This window comes from Bufo gargarizans, chromosome 2 (genome assembly GCF_014858855.1).
Source record: "Bufo gargarizans isolate SCDJY-AF-19 chromosome 2, ASM1485885v1, whole genome shotgun sequence".
NCBI lineage: Eukaryota > Metazoa > Chordata > Amphibia > Anura > Bufonidae > Bufo > Bufo gargarizans.
In genome coordinates this window covers 236,780,246-236,803,129 of record NC_058081.1, presented here as the reverse complement: position 1 = coordinate 236,803,129, position 22,884 = coordinate 236,780,246, and the positions used below count along the sequence as shown (strand labels likewise).

Genomic DNA, 22,884 nt, shown 5'->3' with positions numbered 1-22,884 from the left:
CCTCATCCCGCAAAAAATGATACCCTACCTAAGACAATTGGTCAAAAAAAAAAAAAAAAAGCTATGGCTCTCAGACTATGCAGAAGCTAAAACATAATTTTTTTTATTAAAAAAATGCTATTATTCTGTAAAACCTTAAATAAATAAGAAAAAGTATACATATTAGGTATCGCCACATCCATAACGATCTTCTCTATAAAAATGTTACATAACCTAACCCCTCAGGTGAACAATGTAAAAATAAACAAATAAAAACTGTTCCAAAACAACCAATTTTTTGGTTGTACTAATAAAGTGTAATAATGAATGACCAAAAAAATCATATGCACTCAAAAACGGTACCAATAAAATTGTCAACTCTTTCTGCAAAAAACAAGGCCCTGCACAAGATGATCGGCAGAAAATAAAATAAAAAATAAGGCTTTCAGAAAATGAGACACAAAAACATCATTTTTTTCAAAAATGCTTTATTATATAAAACTGAAACAAACAAACAAAGAAAGTATACATATTTGATATCATTATGTCCAGAACAACCTGCTCTATAGAAATAGCACATGATCTTACCTTTAAGATAATTGTTATAAAAAATAAAAAATAAAAACGGTGCCAAAACAGCCATTCTTTTGTTACCTTGCCTCACAAATATAACATAATAAAGAGCAATTAAAAATCATATGTACCCCAAAATAGTACCAATGAAACTGGCACCTTATCCCCTACTTTCCAAAATGGGGTCTTTTTTTGTGAGTGTCTACTGTAAGGGTGCATCAGGGGGGCTTCAAATGGGACATGACATCTAAAAACCAGTCCAGCAAAATCTGCCTTCCAAAAACCATATGCGCTCCATTTCTTCTGCACCCTGCTGTGTGCTCTCACATCAGATTACGACCATATGTGGGGTGTTTCTGTAAACTGCAGAATCAAGGTAATAAATGTTTAGTTTTGTTTGGCTATTAACCCTCGATGTGTTAAAGAAAAAAAATGGAATAAAATGGAAAATTTGCCAAATAAGTGAAATTTAGAAATGTAATCTTAATTTTCCTTTAATTCTTGTGAAACACCTAAAGGGTTAACAAAGTTTGTAAAATCAGTTTTGAGTAACTTGAGGGGTGTAGTTTCTTTTAAGAATTGCTTCTAAAATTCTAAGCCTTCTAACGTCCCAAAAAAAATAAAAAAGACATTTACAAAATGATGCCAACATAAAGTAGACATATGGGGAATGTTAAGTAATAAATATTTTATGAGGTATCACTTTCTGTTTTAAAAGCAGAGAAATAAAAATTTTGAACTTTTTTTTTTTTTTTCATAATTGTTGATAATTTTTTTATTTTTTTTATAAATAAAGGGAAAATATATTGGCTCAAATTTATGACTACCATGAAGTACAATGTGTCACTAGAAAACAATCTCAGAATGGCTTGGATAAGTAAAAGCATTCCAAAGTTATTACCACATAAAGTGACAAATGTCAGATTTGCTAAATTAGATGTGTTCACGGGGCAATAATGACCCTTGGTCATGAATAGGTTAAAGACATGGAGGGATTTTTCATGAGGGTAAGGCTACTTTCACACTCACGTTTGGTGTGGATCCGTCATGGATCTGCACAAATGCATCAGTTCAGATAATACAACCATCTGCATCCGTTCAGAACGGATCTGTTTGTATTATCTTTAACATAGCCAAAACGGATCCGTCTTGAACACCATTTAAAGTCAACAGGGACAGATCCATTTTCTATTGTGCCAAATTGTGTCAGTGAAAACAGGTCCATCCCCATTGACTTACATTGTATATCCGTTTGGCTCAGTTTCGTCAGATGGACACCAAAACGCTCAAAACTGGAGTGTGTGGCGTAAAAATGCTAAAAGTTTCCCATTTTCCATGCAAATAAGCCCAAAAAGTTCTAAAAGTCTACTTTGTGATTTATTTTTTTAAGACAGAATGCTGGTGTATAAAGCATGATCAATTCGCACCATTGTGTCAAGTGAAGTTTATCATGAATATATAGCTGTATGTGGTTCTAATGTCACTTTGACTAGATGACATGTGCATAATACCACCGATGCTTGATTGATAGCCCATTTCTCCCTCAAAAAAGCTTGGCGTAGTATAATGCTTGCCTAGTGATATATTACTGACAAGAAATGTTGACTGCTTTGGCTCCACCTAGCCGAGTATCTTTGGGCAGGTTAAAACATACAACACTTCTGAATTGACTGACTTTAATAGAAGGAAAACCAATTTACACCATTTTACCAGTCATCAGAATCTACCGTAATTGGGACCAAAGAACATTCCAGGTCATTTATTATGACTCCCTGTCCCTGAAACTGATTTGTGGTTGGTCGAACAACATGCCTAAATTTAGGAGCAAGTTGGCATTTCTACACCAACCTTGCCACTTTCTGAAAAGGAGGAGTGACAGAAACGTGGTGTGTAATCGTCCCCAACACATTCATTATCATTTACTCCTGTTTACTGGAGTAAATGTTGACTGAAATGTTCTCAATCTAGGAGCTAGGTGTGCTCCTAAATTCTCAGCCTAATAAAACGTTCAAAAACAAAATGATACATTTTTATTAGAACCATATATCTAAAAATAGGCCAACAGGATACCCCGCATGTACAGAGGGACTCAAATACATGCCATCTACAAACCGGATTCCCAAAAAGTTGGGACACTATACAAATCGTGAATAAAAACTGAATGCAATGATGTGGAGGTGCCAACTTCTAATATTTTATTCAGAATAGAACATAAATCACGGAACAAAGGTTTAAACTGAGAAAATGTAAAATTTTAAGGGAAAAATATGTTGAATCAGAATTGCATGGTGTCAACAAATCCCCAAAAAGTTGGGACAAGGCCATTTTCACCGCTGTGTGGCATCTCCCCTTCTTCTTACAACACTCAACAGACGTCTGGGGACCAAGGAGACCAGTTTCTCAAGTTTAGAAATAGGAATGCTCTTCCATTCTTGTCTAATACAGGCCTCTAACCGTTCAATCGTCTTGGGCCTTCTTTGTTGCACCTTCCTCTTTATGATGCGCCAAATGTTCTCTATAGGTGAAAGGTCTGGACTGCAGACTGGCCATTTCACTACCCGTATCCTTCTCCTACGCAGCCATGATGTGGTGATTGATGCAGAATGTGGTCTGGCATTATCTTGTTGAATAATGCAGGGTCTTCCCTGAAAGCGATGACGTCTGGATGGGAGCAGACAGAACAGTTCTAGAACCTGAATATATTTTTTCTGCATTGATGGTGCCTTTCCAGACACGCAAGCTGCCCATGCCACATGCACTCATGCAACCCCATACAATCAGAGATGCAGGCTTCTGAACTGAGCGTTGATAACAACTTGGGTTGTCCTTGTCCTCTTTGGTCCGGATGACATGGCGTCCCAGATTTCCAAAAAGAACTTCGAAACGTGACTCGTCTGACCACAGAACAGTCTTCCATTTTGCCACACTCCATTTTAAATGGAATTGGTGATCCTCTACCCATCTTGGCTTCTGAGAGACACTGCCACTCTGAGAAGCTCTTTTTATACCCAATCATGTTGCCAATTGACCTAATTAGTGTTAATTGGTCTTCTAGCTCTTCGTTATGCTCAAATTTACTTTTTCCAGCCTCTTATTGCTACTTGTCCCAACTTTTTGGGGATTTGTTGACACCATGAAAATTTGAATCAACTTATTTTTCCTTTAAAATTATACATTTACTCGGATTAAATCTATTACAAATAAAATATTGACATTTGCCATCTCCACATCATTGCATTCAGTTTTTATTCACAATTTGTTTACTGTCCCAACTTTTTGGGAATCCGGTTTGTACATGCCCGATAGCCTGACAAAAAATAGATAGTGCCCTGTGTGTATGTAGCCTCACTCTTGTTACTGATTTTAATAAAGTGAGCATATTACACGAGGGTCAACATAAGACAGCAAAAATTGCAGCAGATGTCGGGAAGTGTTAGCAGTCCCCTAAATTTGTTATACCAACCTGAACACGCCTGGGGGTCGGGGAGCTAATATACTAAAACCTAGAAGCTGTGGTGCCACAAGTACTAAGCCCAGCTAATCCCAATCCTGCCTAACATACTAAAATAGTGAGGTAATTAATACTCGCTCAACGCATTTCTGCATGGGAAAGAACCACGCTTCATCAGGAAATGCTTGTTGGTGTAAAGATCCCAATCGTGGGTTCGTGTAAAAGGTCCTTAACCCAGCCCTGGATAGATAAATCTTTTTGTATTTATTATGCAAATAACTGGCTCTTTATATGAGCTCTGGAAGATTTTTATGTTTAGCTTTAATGTGTGGAAGAACTGGCATAAGGAGACTTTGCATATTTGCCACATTAAATTCACATTATGGATAATGTATATATATATAATGTATTTATTTCCATATGTTTGCACATTTCTTCATCTGACATATATTTATCTTAATAATGCAATTATGGATGATCGCGGAGATCATTATATGTCCATCCTTTTGCGGGAGTTGCTGTTCCTGGCACGTAAATTTATTGCTTTGAGGTGGTACAGCCCAAATGTGCCAACTTTAAGCATGTGGAAAACACAGATAAATCAGACTTCAGAAGTTTGACAAAGTCTGGGGCATATGGTGTAGATCTGTCAGCTATCCACAATCCCTCTGCTCATTTCTCCTAAAGGGCATTATATTATTTCCATGCATGCTGCCATTTTTGTTAATATTACAAGCTATAGGCAACAGCGCACTAAAGATTGTTGCTGTATACCAATCACTTCGTTGACTGTATTCTATATTGTATGACTGTTTATACAATTTTTACTTCTACTAATAAAAGAGTTTAAAAAAATAATGCAATTATGAAATGCAACCATCATAAAAGAGGATAAATTATTGAAATTCAATTTTACATTGTGTGTCTTTGAAACATCCACTTAAATTGGCATTTGTGTCTATAACACCAAGTAATGTCTCAGCTTTTAAAGTAAAAAAAAAAAAATGTCATCTCATGCGTCAGCAATCCTGACCATTTTCCATCCAGTGTGGTCCAAAAAAAGCTAGAGAGAAGCTGAAGCTAGTAGTAATCCCATTGTTTCCTATGAGATTCTTCATATTCATCTGGCGCATCATTTATGATATCAGATTTAAAATAGTGCCAGACAGAAAAATGCAGAAAACTATGCTTTTATGCCCGATGCAATCAGTCTACCCATACTGAACCTGTTCACTAAGTGCACATAAATATATATATATATATATATATATATATATATATATACAATACAGACCAAAAGTTTGGACACACCTTCTCATTCAAAAAGTTTTCTTTATTTTCATGACTATGAAAATTGTAGATTCACACTGAAGGCATCAAAACTATGAATTAACACATGTGGAATTATATACATAACAAAAAAGTGTGAAACAAATGAAAATATGTCATATTCTAGGTTCTTCAAAGTAGCCACCTTTTGCTTTGATTACTGCTTTGCACACTCTTGGCATTCTCTTGATGAGCTTAGAGAGGTAGTCACCTGAAATGGTATTCCAACAGTCTTGAAGGAGTTCCCAGAGATGCTTAACACTTGTTGGCCCTTTCGCCTTCACTCTGCGGTCCAGCTCACCCCAAACCATCTTGATTGGGTTCAGGTCCGGTTACTGTGGAGGCCAGGTCATCTGGCGTAGCACCCCATCACTCTACTTCATGGTCAAATAGCCCTTACACAGCCTGGAGGTGTGTTTGGTGTCATTGTCCTGTTGAAAAATAAATGATGGTCCAACTAAACGCAAACCGGATGGAATAGCATGCCGCTGAAAGATGCTGTGGTAGCCATGCTGGTTCAGCATGCCTTCAATTTTGAATAAATCCCCAACAGTGTCACCAGCAAAGCACCCTCACATCATCACACCTCCTCCTCCATGCTTCACGGTGGGAACCAGGCATGTAGAGTCCATCCGTTCACCTTTTCTGCGTCGCACAAAGACACGGTGGTTGGAACCAAAGATCTCAAATTTGGACTCATCAGACCAAAGCACAGATTTCCACTGGTCTAATGTCCATTCCTTGTGTTCTTTAGCCCAAACAAGTCTCTTCTGCTTGTTGCCTGTCCTTAGCAGTGGTTTCCTAGCAGATATTCTACCATGAAGGCCTGATTTACACAGTCTCCTCTTAACAGTTGTTCTAGAGATGTGTCTGCTGCTAGAACTCTGTGTGGAATTGACCTGGTCTCTAATCTGAGCTGCTGTTAACCTACGATTTCTGAGGCTGGTGACTCGGATGAACTTATCCTCCGCAGCAGAAGTGACTCTTGGTCTTCCTTTCCTGGGGCGGTCCGCATGTGAGACAGTTTCTTTGTAGCGCGTGATGGGTTTTGTGACTGCACTTGGGGACACTTTCAAAGTTTTCACAATTTTTCGGACTGACGGACCTTCATTTCTTAAAGTAATGATGGCCACTCGTTTTTCTTTACTTAGCTGCTTTTTTCTTGCCATAATACAAATTCTAACAGTCTATTCAGTAGGACTATCAGCTGTGTATCCACCTGACTTCTCCACAACGCAACTGATGGTCCCAACCCCATTTATAAGGCAAGAAATCCCACTTATTAAACCTGACAGGGCACACCTGTGAAGTGAAAACCATTTCAGGTGACTACCTCTCTAAGCTCATCAAGAGAATGCCAAGAGTGTGCAAAGCAGTAATCAAAGCAAAAGGTGGCTACTTTGAAGAACCTAGAATATGACATATTTTCAGTTGTTTCACACTTTTTTGTTATGTATATAATTCCACATGTGTTAAGTCATAGTTTTGATGCCTTCAGTGTGAATCTACAATTTTCATAGTCATGAAAATAAAGAAAACACTTTGAATGAGAAGGTGTGTCCAAACTTTTGGTCTATACTGTATATAATTCCACATGTGTTAATTCATAGTTTTGATGCCTTCAGTGGAAAGCTACAATTTTCATAGTCATGAAAATAAAGAAAACACTTTGAATGAGAAGGTGTGTCCAAACTTTTGGTCTGTACTGTATATCTGTATGTCTTCAATTTCATATAGAGGCCTAGAGGGATATTTTAACAATAAAAAACTGTGATATACTGTATACCACTGGATGCCCAATATGTCAAACTTTTCTAGAGAAGAACAGCTTTGTACATATGTCACCCAAGAGCTTTGTATGGCCTTATATGGGAACCCTATGTCGGCTTACAGCCTCTCTGCTTTGTGCTTGAGGCCTGTTGAACTGTTGGCAGTGGTCCAGTGTCATAATAGGACTAATAACACACGCAAATAATCTCAACGGTATCATTAAATTATGGAAAAATAGAATAACAATGTTGTGTTATGAAATATATACCAATGTGTCCTTATTTACTACACATATTTACACCTTTTCTACATAGAATGAACATTTTGTATTCATCTGCAGTGAATATTTATAAGTGATCCAGAGGGAAACAAAGAGCAATAGTAGATGATTGAGGCGCTGTGTAATTAGGATTGAAAAGAGTGCAACCATTAGCTAGAAAACTGCCCAAAGCACAACACGCAGATATAACCTCTGTCAGTTTAACAATTATTCTGTACTGACATCTTCCAGAGACCTTTTCAGTCTATGCTAAACTTAAGTTTGAAGCTTAAAATACTGAGTTATGGACTAAACAACTGAAAATACATCCGGCTCCGGCTCCGATATCTTCCTGACAGGAATATATTGGCAAAAGTCTCAGCTTTTAATATCTGCATTTATGACTAGCCAGTATAGTCAGTGGCATATCCGTGTGGTGCATTTTTTCTGTGATTTATACTAAACAACTGAAAATACATCCCTACAACATTTACAGTTAACTATAATTTTTTACATTTTTTAAGGGGTTGTCCAGGTTCAGAGTTGAACCCAGACATAACCCCTTCTTTCCTCATTCATCATTCATCATTTCACACTCCGATGCTCCCACTTCTCCTGTGCTGAATCGCACAGGTCAAGGGCTGTTTTGATCCCAGTGATGTCACTTGCACTAATGGGAGATCTATAGCGCTGCCCTACCCTGTTTTTACAAGCTAGGGCAGCGACCGCCTATTAGTGCAGGTGATGTCACCGGGATCACTGCTAGGCAGAAGTCTCCACCTAGCATACCCATAGTGAGGGAAGAAGGGGTTATACCTAGGTTCAGCTCTGAACCCAGACAACCGCTTAAAGTTGTTTTATCCATTTTATTTTATCCTAACTGACTTCAAAATACAAATGTAACAATGGCACAGTGAAACTACAGGGGAATAATGTTAAATAAATGGCTACACTGTGTGTTCTCAAGCCACAAAAAAGTTATCAAAATAATAAAAAAAATAATAATATTCATAATATTCAAAAGAAAGATATAATAATCTGCAAACGGAAAAACAAAACATACAATCAATGCTGGTCCATAAACTTATGGATTCGTCATGAAAAAAATAAAATAAAATTCTCTTTATTATTAAATGTGTAAAACATACCGCAAAAACGTCCCTATATTGATGTGATCCTTGTATCTCTTCTGCTTTTTCTGCAAGATGCTGCAAGAAACAAAAAGTAGTTTGCATATATTAAATACTTTATATACACAATAAAGCAGTGTTTCTTATTGTTCAGAAGCCAAGTGCCCCATAATTCAAATATATTACATCAAAGTTCCTCCAAGGCTATGATCATACATTGTGCTGAATCTATTAAAAGCACAGCATGAGAATACGGCAAGTACCCCCTAGAGACAGGTTTACAAATGTGCCTGCGTCTAGAATATGTCTATAAAGAGATGCAGATTGGTGCATTTTGGAGCATTTAGCACAATTAAGGTTTCTCCAATTTTTCCCTCACTTGATCAAAAAAGGGTGTGGCTTAGCAGGAAGGGTGTGGATTAAAATAAAAGGTGTGTGTCCTAATATGCATGCTTTGCACTAAAATTACACCACAAATCTGGTGTAAATTTTTTTTTTAAAGAAGGCCAACCGGTAGCTGCATAGAGCTAGACAAAAGTGTCTATGGTAGAGCTAGACAAAAGTGTCTGATGCAGGTCTAGACAGCCTGTCTAAGTTTGCACCATCTATAGGCTTGGCAAATCTGTCCCATGGTGTGTACTCTTGTGAACATGTACAACAGGTTAAAACCCTAGGCATACTGTACATCTAAAACACATGCCCTACATACACAAATAGGACTTTGTGGATAGATTTTGCAATTTTTATCTGATCTGCAGATTAGAATTTACATGTGACAATTTGTGACCATCATGCTGGACATTTTTTTTTTTTATTAATAATATTGGAAATGTTGCATCCTCAAAATATTAATATGAAAATTATTCATTTAAATATATTTATCTAAGTAATTCAATGAACAAAGAGTATATTTCAGTTGCCTATTAAAAGAAAATACTTTTCGAAATCAGAGTGAATAAATACGGGTAGATACATCTCTCCTGTACTTGCAGAGCCTCACATATGATGTGCTCACTTTTTAGGATACCCTATTTAGACAATAACGTCCTGCAGAGCAGGTTATCGAACAGTCTGTTAAATCATTAACTTGCTGAATAGGAAGCAGTACGTCCCACTGTTTAAGGCAGTTTCAAGAGAAAAAAAAAATCAATGGACAATTTTACAGGAGTTTACTATGTGTGTGCACCACTGATGGATATGTTGACCTTTTAAAACCTTGCTTAAAAGCTGTCAGATATTGGTTAAAATATTCTTCAATACTGGAAAGAATGGGTGTAAATATAGACAAAATCAGCATTTTAGAAATATTAACCTCCTTAAACCTTTAAGTACTGGGCCTATTTTTTCTTTTACATTTTCATGTTTTCCTCCCCACATTCCAATAGCCATATTTTTTTTTTTTGTTTGTTTTATATAGCCATATAAAGACTTATTTGTTGCCGGATATGTTGTGTATATTAAGGGCACCATTTCATTTACCATGTCTGTAATTGGAAAATGAAAAATAAAGAATCTTTGCATGGTTAAATAGAAAAAATATATATATATAAATTCCGCCAAGGTTTTTGGGGTAATGACGTCACAGCGTTCACTGTGTTCTAAAAATGACATGCCTTCCTTATTCTGCAGCTCAAAATGAATACGGCAATATTAAACATCTATAGTTTTTATTTTTACTACTTTAAAAAAAATGAAAATCTTTGAAAAAAAATAAAATAAATTCTACACATCGCCATTTTCTGATAGTCATAACTTTTCAAAATTTCGATCCACAGGGCTGTATAAGGGCTTGTTTTTTAATGGACAAACTGTAGTTATTATTGGTAGCATTTTTGTGGTACATACGACTTTTTGATCACTGTTATTCAATTTGGGGGGTAAAGGTGACGGCAAATCGTGTGTTTTTCATGTTATCCGTTATTGCGTTCACCGCAAAGGAATAAAAAAAAAAGATAATAATTGTTCAGACATTTTCAGACATGACGATACCTGATATGACTTTTTTTTTTTTTTGTGGTGGTCATGCTTGCACACTATTGGAAAAAGCACTAGCCTATGTGCACTCACAGTCCCGGCCACTCTAGAGATCGCACCTTTTCTTATAGTGTGCAAGCACAATTGGCACAGATGGACTGCAGGATGGTAGTAACCACAAAAACGAGCACTGTATAACGTGATGGAAAAATGAATCCGGACAGCAAATGAAGCAATATGGACAATCACAATATATTAGTAACTGCCTTGTATTAACTTTCTCTACATGATAAATGCTACTTACTGAAGTGACACAACCCCTTTAATGTTTTAGCTATTCTGTGTGGACTTGACTCCTGACACCCCACCAATCAGTTGTATGCTTCATCGACTCTGTAGTATCTGGGCTGGGATACTGCAGGATAACTCCCATTCAAGTGATCAGCTGATCGGTAGGAGTGTTGGTAGGAGTGTTGGATCCCAACCCATGTTATCCTGATGAACTATCCTGAGGACATCAATATCTATCTAAGTCCTATAAAACCTATTTAATTCCTTGGTGACCTCCTCCATAAATGTACAGTGGAAGTTGCCATTTTGAAGATGGCAGCGGGCGCCATAGCCGCTGGGTTTCTGCTGTTTGAAACAGCAGAGACCCGCAGCGGATGTATGCAATCAGCCCTATCGCTGATCTCATATATTTAACCCTTCGGATGCAATGGTCAAATGTGAACATGGCATCTGAGCAGTCTGGAACAAAATCCGGGAAGCTGTTAATAGAATATACCAATATAGGCCAGCAGTTGGCAGCATTGTATTGGTATATTGTAAATTAAGTGTTCTATGATGGGCATTCTAATGATTGCTAGTTATAGTCACCCAGGGTGACTTAAAAAACAAAAAAAATTTTTTTAAATATAAAAAAATATATATAAAAATTCAAATCACCCCACTTTCCCCAAAATAAAAATACATAACCAATAAAAAAAAACATAATGGGCATTGCCATGTGTGAAAACGCCTATACTATTAAAATATAACAATATTTGTCCCACACAGTGAATGGAGTAATGGGACACAAAATAGCCAATTTGCCATTTTTTTTCCGCTTCACCTGAAAAAATATATAATAAAAATGATCAAAAAGTCACACTTAAAAATGGTATCAATGAAAAATACAGATCCCCTCATACAGCTCCTTACACAAACCACAAAAAAGTTATAGGGGTCAGAATATGGCAATGAAAAGAAAAAAATGTTTTTTTTCAATGTTTTTCAGTATTAAAATGAAAAACTATACAAGTGTGGTATTTTGCAATTGTACAGACCTGGAAAATGAAAGTAACAGGTCAATTTTACAGCTTAGGGAGCACCATAAATAACTCCCATAAAATTGCCAAAGTTGCTTTTTTTTTTTTTTCTGTTTTACCCCATTTGGAATTTTTTTTCCAGCTCCCCACTACAGCATATGCAATATAAAATAGTGCTATTACAAAGTACAACTTGTCCTGCAAAATAAGACCTTATTTTGTGAACAGAATATGAACAGAAAAATGTAAAAAGGTATGTCTCTGGGAAGGCGGGGAGTAAAAAAAGGAAATGCAAAAAAGGTCCTCTAGGGGTTAATGCCTCTATTGCAGTTTATTACAGTTATACAACTGGAAAAATTGATTTGTTAATCAGAGCATTTAGTGCAAGCACCATTTTTATGGCCCACTACTACTTATTGCAACTCAAGAAATATTTGTAATTAATGTTGCTAAAAGATGTAGCTTTCTGGTCATATCAAGTGAAAAATTATCATGAACAATGCTAGGTATGGCATTGCATTCTTAACTTCTATGTTCCATATGCACAAACAGGCAGAGACTACATAAAATAATATAACAGATATATAATTTGATAACTTATTATATCCTAAATAAATAAATCAATAAACAATATTCTGACTATCAAATTTTTTACAAGTTCATTTAGTCATTTAGCTATAACTTAAATACTCAAATAGTGTTGAGCGAACCCGAACTTCAAAGTTCTGGTCTGTACTGAACTTTGCGAGTTTGGGTACCCGGACTGGAACCCGAACTTTGCCACAAAAGTTCAGGTTCGAGTTTGGTGTTCGGGCAATTAATGAAGCTTGTTGAAAGGCTGCAGGGCAGACAATCAACCAGTTTTTAAGCTGTGGGCACTTAGAAGCCATTACAGCCATGCCTAGAAATGGCATGGCTGTTATTGGCTGGTGCATCATGTGACCCAGCCTCTATACAAGTGTAGAACTGTCCATCAGCTCTGAGTAGTGCGAGGACAGAAAGCAGGCAGCTGAAGTGATGGAGAGTGTTAGGAATTTCATCTGGCTATTTATTCTGTGGGTGACCTATAGTGATTTTTTTGTGGGTGCAATACACCAGCTTTGCACCCCTGACAGAAATATAATAAGTAATCTGGCTGTTAATTCTGTGGGTGACCTATAGTGATTTTTTGTGGGTGCAATGCACCATCTTTGCACCCCTGACACAAAAATATAATTGTCTGTTAGTTCGGTGGTTGACATATACCCATTTTTTATGTGAGATACGTGTGCCCTTTATACGTGACAGGGAAATTAATATAGTTAATCCGTCTGTTAGATCGGTGTGTGACATATACCCATTTTTTGTGTGAGGTACACCTGCACTGCATACATGACAGGGGAATTAATATAATCTGTCTGTTAGATCGGTGGGTGACATATACCCATTTTTTGTGTGAGGTACACCTGCACTGCATACATGACAGGGGAATTAATATAATCTGTCTGTTAGATCGGTGGGTGACATATACCCATTTTTGGTGTGAGGTACAACCGCACTGCATTCGTGATTGGGAAATTAATATATTTAATCTGTCTGTTAGATTGGTGGGTGACATATGCACATTTTTGGTGTGAGCTACACTTGCACTGCATACGTGACAGGGAAAATAATATAGTTAATCCATCTGTTAGATCGGTGGGTGACATTTACCCATTTTTGGTGTGAGGTACACCTGCACTGCATACGTGCCAGGAAAATTAATATAATCTGTCTGTTAGACTGGTGGGTGACATATGCACATTTTTGGTGTGAGCTACACTTGCACTGCATCCATGACAGGGAAATTAATATAGTTAATCTGTCTGTTAGTTCGGCCGGTGACATATACCCATTTTTGGTGTGAGGTACACCTGCACTGCATACGTGACAGGGAAAATAATATAGTTAATTCATCTGATAGATCGGTGGGTGACATTTACCCATTTTTGGTGTGAAGTACACCTGCACTGCATACGTGCCAGGAAAATTAATACAGTTAATCTGTCTGTTAGTTCGGTGGCTGACCTCAAAGAATGAGAACATTAAATAATGTTTAGGACATTAAGCGTCATTTTGTAGGCCTGAATACTGGTGTACAAATGGTGAGGCCAGAACAAGTAGAGGCGGTAGTAGATTGGATGGCTGACAGTGCCTCCAGTTCTTTCACACTGTCTCCCACCCGGTCCCCTGCTGAAAGTGCAGAGTTGGCACCTGTAGCCCATGGGCATCAGTCTTTCACCTCACCTCCTTGCAAATCAGCCAAGCAGTCTGAGCCCCAACTCATGCAGCAGTTTCTTAAGCTTTTTGATGACTCTGCTGGCAGGGTTTCCATCAGCCATCTACTTAGCCCTGCCCCAGAAGTGGAAGAGATTAAGTGCACTGATGCCGAACAACTTATGCTTCAGTATGTGGACATGGGAGGACCACCCCAGCACGTCTCTGATGATGATGAAACACAGGTGCTGCGGCTTTTTGCAGTGTGCAGGCCGGCAAGGAGGGTCAGGGGTGAAGAGTGTGTGGAAGATGATGTGGAGGATGATGAGGTCCTAGACCCCACTTGGAAGCAAGGTCATGCGAGTGACGTGTGCAGTTCGGAGGAAAAGGTGGGGGACGCATAGCGCCAGCCGCACAGCAAATGAGTGAGCAGGGTGCAAAAGCAGAGTGGCCGTTCCCTAGCTAGTACGCCTGCTGCTGCCCACTGTAAGCACACCAAAGCCAGCTCCACGGAGTTCCCTGGCATGGCAGTTCTTCAGACAATATGCTGATGACAAGACTCAAGTGGTTTGCATGCTGTGCAATCAGAGCCTGAAGCGAGACATAAATGTTCTAAACCTGAGCACCACCTGCATGACCAGGCATCTAAATGCAAAGCACGAGCTGCAGTTGAGTACACACCTGAAAAACCACAAAAGATCTCAGGCTTCTCTTGATCCCTCTTCAGCTGCGGCCTCCCCCTCTGCAGTGACAGTAGCACCTGCCACCTCGCAAACATAGGATGTGGCAGAAACAAAAACCACCTCCACCACAGTCACCAAACATCTTCACACTAACCCATGGAAGCGTTTAGCTGTCCATCCCCCAAACACTGGAGAGAAATAGGAAGTATCCCCCTACCCACCCCTGATCCCTGGCCCTGAATGCCAGCATTTAAAAATTCCTGGCCTTTGAAATGCTGTCATTCCGTCTGGTGGAGACAGAGACTTTTAAAAACCTTATGTCGGTGGCTGTCCCATAGTATGTGGTTCCCAGCCGACACTACTTTTGCAGGCAAGCCATCTCTGCCCTGCACAACCAAGTGGCAGACAAATTGTAGCAAGGTCCACCCATACGTGGATCAGTAAGCAAGGGCAGGGATGTTACAGTATATCTCCCTAACTGGACAAATGGGTAAATGCAGTGTCGGCTGGGCATGAGGCAGATAGCAGTTTGGCGCATGTCCTACCACCACCGATGATTGCAGGACGTTTCTCGTTGCCTCCTCCTACTCCGCTTCTTCATCTACCGTCTCCTGATCCGGTCAGTGTAACACCTGCACGGCCAGGGGAAAAGGACAGCAGGCTTTTTTGAAACTCATCTGTTTGGGGAAAAAACACAGCGCAGGAGATGTGGATGGGCATAGAACAACAGACCGAAGAGTGGTTGGTGGTGTGCGATAATGGGCTAAATCTTTTAGCAGTTCTAGGCCTAGCCTGTTTGACGCACATCCCTTGTCTGGCGTGTGTGTTGAATTTGGTGGTGCAGAGGTTTCTGCAGTGACTACAGGCAGCAGTGCCTGCAGAACAACCGCCGAGTTGCCCACATTCCAGCCAGTGCTGACTACTGCTGGATCCCCAATACCAGGACAATGTGCTGTCCTTAATGCCGTTACTGGAACATGATCAGAAGATGTGCAAGTACAAGTGCACACTGGTAGACGCGTTACTGATGGAATTCCTACCTGACAGCAGGGGCTCAGTGGAAGCACAAGGCGAAGGCAGAGGAGGAGGAGGAAGAAGTCGCCAACGCAGCTGGGCCACTGCCAGCACTTCAGAAGTGAGGGTTAGCATGGCCGAAATGTGGAAAAGCTTTGTCAGTACGCCACAACACCCAGCACCACAAGCTGATACGGAAGTCTTAGCAGGAGGCAGCATTTCAGCAACATGGTGGAACAGTATATGTGCACACGCCTACACGTACAGACTGATGGGTCTGCCCCATTCAACTTCTGGGTCTCCAAATTGGGCACATGGCCTGAGCTTTCCCTTTACGCCTTGGAGGTGCTGGCCTGCCCTGTTGCCAGTGTATTCTCTGAATGTGTGTTTAGCACGGCAGAGGGGGTGATCACAGACAAGCGCAGCTGCCTGTCCACAGCCAATGTGGACAAGCTCTTGTTTATTAAAATGAACCATGCATGGATCACACAGGACTTGTCCGTACCTTGTGCTGAGTAGACAAGTATACAGGCTGCACCCAGCTATTATTATAATACAAAAAACACTCCAAAACAGTGTTGGCTACCTCCTCCACTGCCGCTTTCACCACGTCCACCCCCTCCTCTACCTCCTACTCCACTTGGACCTCCGCCTCCTAGTTCAAGATTATTTTTTTATTAATTTTTTTCTATTCTATGTTATTTTAAATCATTTCCCTATCCACATTTGTTTGCAGGGCAATTGTCCTACTATTATCCCCATTTTGCTTCCTTTTGCAGCCCTCTAGCCCTTATTACAACTATTTTACAGCCATTTTAGTGCACCAAAGTTCAGGTTCCCATTGACTTCAATGGAGTTCGGATCAAGTTCGGGTCCCGAACTTTTACCCGAAGTTCGGCCAAACCTGAACAATCACGGGTCCGCTCATCTCTATGCTCAACCATTTTTACTCTCTATGTTACTTATAATAGACTTCAGGGATATGGACTTTGCTGTACATAGCCAGACAGTCTGCTTCCTCCTGGAATAGTCTTGGTGTAGTTGACAGCTGATCCATGGGGCCAGAGACACCAGTGAAAAGCAATAAAGGATCAGGCAGCACTGGTAGTCAGGAAACAAGCTGAGGTTTGGGCAGGTGGAGTTCATGCATATTTGTGAAACTATTCTGAGGTCAGGGCAGGCAGAGGGTATCAGAGTTGGTAAACAGGCGAGAGGATGGTACACTGGCAGACAGAACTTTTTTTTTCAAAGAATAAATGATGGGCCAATAAACGCAAACAAAAAAAAAGTTGGTTTACTGTGTCCACCAGCGCTTATGTCCCACATCACCCACGGGTGATATACTATTAATATACCACAATTTAAGGAGGACAATAGTTCCTTGCCAGACATTCAGCAGCGGAGTCTCCCTCTATAGGTAGACTGACACATCTAAACAATAGGAGCGCAGGGGGGTCTTTTACTTCTATTAGAACAGCACAATTTGACTGGTTAACTAGAACAGGCTTTCTCCCACTAGAAATACCCAGGGACAACCAGCTACAGGCTTAGAAAGGATTTGGATATGTGCACGCTGCCCTTTTAAAAGGCCAAGACCGAGTGCACTTGCACCCTAGGGGACAGACCAGGAAGAAGAGCATAGGCCATGGCCTGCGACATAGGAGTGGGACAGCAGAAGGCACCAGCTACTGGTGACAGATGAGAGCACACTGGTCCTGACCGCCAGGTCAGCAACGGTAAGATGGGGTAAGATATTTGGCACACATACCTGCTCAGGGGAGGTGGAGAGTGGAGTAAATGTGCTTGGGATTGTAAGAGATGTGCCATATAAGATATCCCTCTGATTTATCTGTATAAGAAAAAGAGGCAGCACCACATGTGCAGAATCGTCCTATATGTGAGCTATGTATAGTTAGGTTATCTTTTCATGTTGTGTGAGACACAACACTTTATTTACGGCTGTTTGTCTATCCTGCAAAGTGAGCGGAATTGGGGTAGTGGCAGCCACAGTCCCTCTGCAGGCATAGTGACATATGCTTAGGTCATGAAGTCAGCTTAAGGAAACAAGAATAGAACGGTCCCGATTTGTGGCGCACTCCCTCGGAAGGCTGCTTATGCAGGTAAGTATAATGCTTAAAAGTGTTTTTATTTTGATACACGTTTCGAGGGCGAAGAATCCTCTTTGTCAGGCAAATTCTGTATGGATTGTGTAGTTGAAACTTACTGCTATGTGTCTTGCAGTCTTGACATTCTGCTTAAATTTTCTCCATATCCATAAGACCAGTAAAATCTCCAATAATGTTATCAGATCAGTAAAATATTCACATTCAATAAAGCTATTCTTCATATAATAGACAACGCCTCTCGTTTTATCTTCTCCAAAGCCACAGGGCTACTGAGACTTGTCAATTGATAAGACACAACAAAAGCAGACCATAGACAGCCCCATCTATTAATACTGCTATCTTTTATATGCTTTCTTAAATAACTTCCTGACATCTAGACATTTCAGCCTGCTAAGCCGGTGATATGCAACTTTCCTGTCTATTCCAGTCACACATCTAGTTCCCTCTTGAGAGCACAGCATTACAAGATGAAAAGTGAAAAGAATATTTTGAATGCTAGTCTATAAAGAATATATAAGTAGCTTAATTTGACAATATAAAATATTACATCAACGTGTTAACAAATGCAGACAGCATGTAGTACTCAATTTAGGAAATTATGGGGGATATGTATTAAAGCCAGCGAATTAGACGCCAGTCTTAGTCCATCTGCGCTGCCGGAGGATGCGCCAAAGGTATGTGGAGGTGCAAACCTCTACATAACTTTGGCGCTTCCTCCAGCAGGTCTTGTGACATATTAAAATCTATGCCAGCTTCCTACCAAAACTGGCATGGAAAATAATAAATGAGACAGGCCTGGCGGCCCGCCCTCTTGCCCGCCCCATTTTGTTGGCACTCTGGAAAAGTGATCTGAGCAGCAAAAAGTTGCAGATTTTGCCGCAAAAAATCAAAATATGCAACATTAATACACCAAAAAGAGGAGTATAATATATAATAAATGCCCCCAATATCTTTTCCTATGTTTAATGGTAACTACAAAAAACATACATATTTTTGGGTTCTTCTGCTCTTCTGTAGCTGTTATTTAGCCAGCTCTTTCCTTCTACGTATTCCAACTTTCTTTACCAGTACGAATGTGCCTGTGCTTAAATTGTATATTCTACTTCGATACACATGATAATGGGCTGGGTGGGATCATGTAGCATCTGGAAATAGTTGTCAAGAGACGTGGCACATTACTGTTCTAGTGCTTCTGCCTTTTTTTTTTACTGTAAACTTGTATTAATTTGATTATATGAAAAAAAAAATACACATCAACAAGAACGACTTGAAAATGTGACATGTAGCCACAACATGTAGAATAGAGCATTAGAAAGAGACATGAAAATAATGAGCCATGACAGGGATCCGCAGTCAGGACTTAAGCCCAGTATGGATCAGGGACTGCACAAGCAACCAAAATGATGGGAATCTGGTCCACATTGTCAACTGTCTTTAACACGCCATTAGAACACAATAATACAACAAAAGACAACACAAACAGAGAACAAGGAGGAGAGAAAGTTTAAAAGATAGTAATGTGATTAAAGGGTAGGGGGAAATAGATTTTGTCGTCAGACCTTGGAGGTTATGCAAATAAGTCCCATGCTGCCCAGACATGTTGAAACACCTCTGCAGAATTGTGTAAAGAGCAGTTAACGCCTCAGTGAGTGAACCTCACACATCCTGGAAAGCAGCATGTACTATTTGGGTTAACATGTCTGTTTCCAAGATTTCGCTATGAGTGAGCTTGTGGCCATGCATAAGTACTGGAACAGCCTGGAGGAGTTTCTCCCCAAGCCCAGCAACTAAGAAATAGGTAAAGCTTAGGGTCCAATGGGATAAAAGTTGAAAAAAGGTCACAGATTTCATCAATCTATAAAATCCATTTATGAAGGGAAATTTCCAAAAGATGTGAAAGAGGGTGCCTAAGGACCCCTGCCAACGCCAGCTATCAGATGTCACAGTAGGATTAAGGGTGTGTAATAAAGCTGGGGTGTGATACCAATGTATTAGTTGTTTGTATTAGGGTTCTCTGTAAACTGTACAAATGGACGATTGTTCTGCCCTATTCCAAATGATCAGCCAAGAGCTGTAGGGTATAGGAGCCTCAGGGTATCTGCCCACTTAGTCATATAACCATGGTTAGGGACCTCCCATTCCATAGAAGCTAAAAGTCTATAGATAACCAAAATCAGCCCCTTTATTGAGGTGTCCATCCGATAAAGGCATACAAACTGGTAAGGAAGGGACACCTGAGTAGACCCAAAAATAGAGGATACATAGTTGCATATATGCAGGTATTGATAATGCTCACAGTCAGGGAGATTAAACAAGATTTGCAATTGGGAAAAAAAATTGAGTTGTAAAGTAAAAACATCTACTATATCCACCAGCCAAAAGAGACCCATTCATGACAAGACCCTAACGATGGAAAACGTCAGGCTCAGCGGGATATTCACGTTATATCAGAAGGAGATCATAAACCAATGGGGGTAAGCCAATTGAAAATGCTTCTGATAGGTGTCCCATGTGTTTTGTGTAGCACATAGGGCCCAATAGAGGGCAACTCAGGAGATTTGTCATCTGGTGCCAGAGGAAAATATTCGGATGAACTGGAGCCATCCACAATTTTTAAATTTCCATCCATTTAGTGTAAGGGAGTAGTGAGGCCCAAAACGGAATTGCACGCAAATGAGTTGACCAATAATAATGTAACATATCGGGAGCTGCAAGCCCTCCTCTACTAGTTGTGGGAAACATGACCGAACGTGGGTTACGATGACACTTCCCATGCTATATAAAGTCAAAAATAGTTTTTTTTATATGATGCCCAGACTGATGGGAGAGAATAGATGGTGAGTTGCTATGACTTAACATTCATTGTGACTTCTCTTTTGCAGGAAGAATCAAGGACACGTAAGAATCAAAGAGTCATTAAGATTTCTTCTTTAATGATTTTGGTAACTTAGCAAGAATTTCAATGCAAATTATGCTCTTTTGAAAGACTGCCAGCTTCCAAACAAACCTTGAAATGATTAAGTACCACACTTGAAAATTAACATTCGATTTCTTGTAATATAAAAAAAGTGTCTAAATAAAATTATATAAAGAGAAATATTGCTGAATTTAAACAGAGGTTTGGCCATGGCCAAAAAATATTGGAGGGGAAACATCAAGAGTACATTTTTATGCAATTTTTTTAGGTGCTTTTTTTTCCTGACAAACTAAATTGTACCAAATAATTAAATAGCTGTTTGCTCTGTAATAAATTTTGCACATTTGCAAAAATGTTTCTCAGTATTTTACTTTACCCTAGTAATGGAGTAGCATTGCACAAACATTTAGTGAATTCTTAAAAAATGCATAAAAGATACATTTTCTGAGAGCGCTTACTTCACCAAAGGCATGTCTATTATTCCTGTCAAAAGTGAGATGCATGGTGCAAAAGCATAAATGATTGAGCTAAGCATTGACTTATTAGACTGATACCTAATATTTGGTGGAATCAGAGGCTTTCTGTTCCTTTTGGAAGGAAATCTAATTTGCATACCCAAGGGAGGACTGTCTAGGCTGTAAGGGTCCTCAAGTCAGTCCATCTCTCTCTTTCTCTCCCATTTGGGTAGAAATTATTAATACCAGAATTGAATTTCTTTGCAGGTTTGTATAAATCAGAACTAAATGAATTTTGAGAAACTTGTTCATTCTTAGTGCAAACACCTAATAAATGAAATGGGACCAGAAAATTGTGCCAGAAAAAAAGGTACAGACTATGCCACAATTCTAGCACACAAGGAATGGTAAATAATATATTAGATTTGCTTTCTCATGTGGCTGGCACTAAAATTGAAAAAAATGTATAATGTTTCAGCTTAATTTTCTCTCTAATACAATAAATCAGCTTTAAAGTTTAAATATGAAGGACTAAAAGTAGCTTAGTTTGGCTACACTTAAGCACATAAAGTGGTCATGTGTCGTATATGGGTGTGTCACTGCTGCAGTCATGAAAACAAAGCCTGGGTGGGAGGACTGAAGCAGTGGAACTGTAAAGTAGGAGTTTCTGAATATTGAGTAGGTTGATTTATTTTATTTTTTATTATTTAAACTTTAGCTATAAAAAATAATTAACTTGGAACCCCTTTAAAAATGTTGACTGATTTGTTTTGGATATTGATGGCCTATCCTCAGGATAGGCCATCAATATCAGACTGGCAGAGGTCTGACACCCCGCACCACTAATCAGCTATTTCCTTGTAGCTCCAACACTGGAACTACACAACACTGTCCATTGTGCAATGGATGGAGATTGGAACTGCGGCACTGCTCCTGCTCATATCAATAGAAGCAGAAATGCAGTTATCAGTTCCATGACACATTGTTACAAAAAGCTACAGGGTAACAGCTAGTCAGTGGGGGTGCGGCTTGTCAGACCACCGCAGATCTGAGGATAGGCCATCAATGTTAAAATGCTAAACAACACTTTTAAGTAAAGTAATTCATGTGACAGTTTATAAATTTATTAAAAACTATACATATGCAGAGAAAAGAAATCAATTGAACTTCTGTTCAAGCATAATGTTTTTTTTTTTTCCACTACCCTCATTTTTTACATGCAATAACATCTCAAATCAGATAAAGACTTAGGGGGTCCTTTATTAAGACCGGCGTGTTAGACATCGGTCTTAATATACCCTACAGCTGGCGGTGGATTTGCCGGAGTTACCGTGTAAATATAAGATAGCTTCCTAGCTGTCTTACATTAAGACCATTTTCTGCGCCTAAACCAGGTGTAAAAAAAAAAAATTTTTAGACCTGGCATAAGCAGGGAAAAGTCACAGATTAGTCACAAATAGTGTTGAGCGCGAAGATTCAAATAGCGAATATTAATTGCGAATATCGCAACTTCACTAATTCGCGAATATTAAGAATATAGTGCTATATTCGCTTTTTTTTTTCCAATCTGTACGGTCGTTCGCATACCCCTCCCCGACAAGCGTCCCCGTCACCATGGGAATGCCTGTGGGTTAGAAAATACCATCAGATCTGAGTTTTCACTGAGATCGTGAAAACTC

The 22,884-nt window shown here is 39.3% G+C and overlaps 1 protein-coding gene across 11 annotated transcripts in view; it reads right to left on the bottom strand.

Moving 5' to 3' along the window:
• CACNA2D1 (calcium voltage-gated channel auxiliary subunit alpha2delta 1) overlaps positions 1 to 22,884 on the bottom strand; it is an 840,216-nt gene that overhangs the window by 491,717 nt on the left and 325,615 nt on the right. For all 11 annotated transcript variants that reach the window (XM_044280115.1, XM_044280114.1, XM_044280117.1 and 8 more), the window contains exon 4: positions 8,510 to 8,569. In XM_044280115.1, coding sequence (XP_044136050.1) covers positions 8,510 to 8,569 — 60 coding nt within the window. The remainder of the gene's footprint in view (positions 1 to 8,509; positions 8,570 to 22,884) is intronic.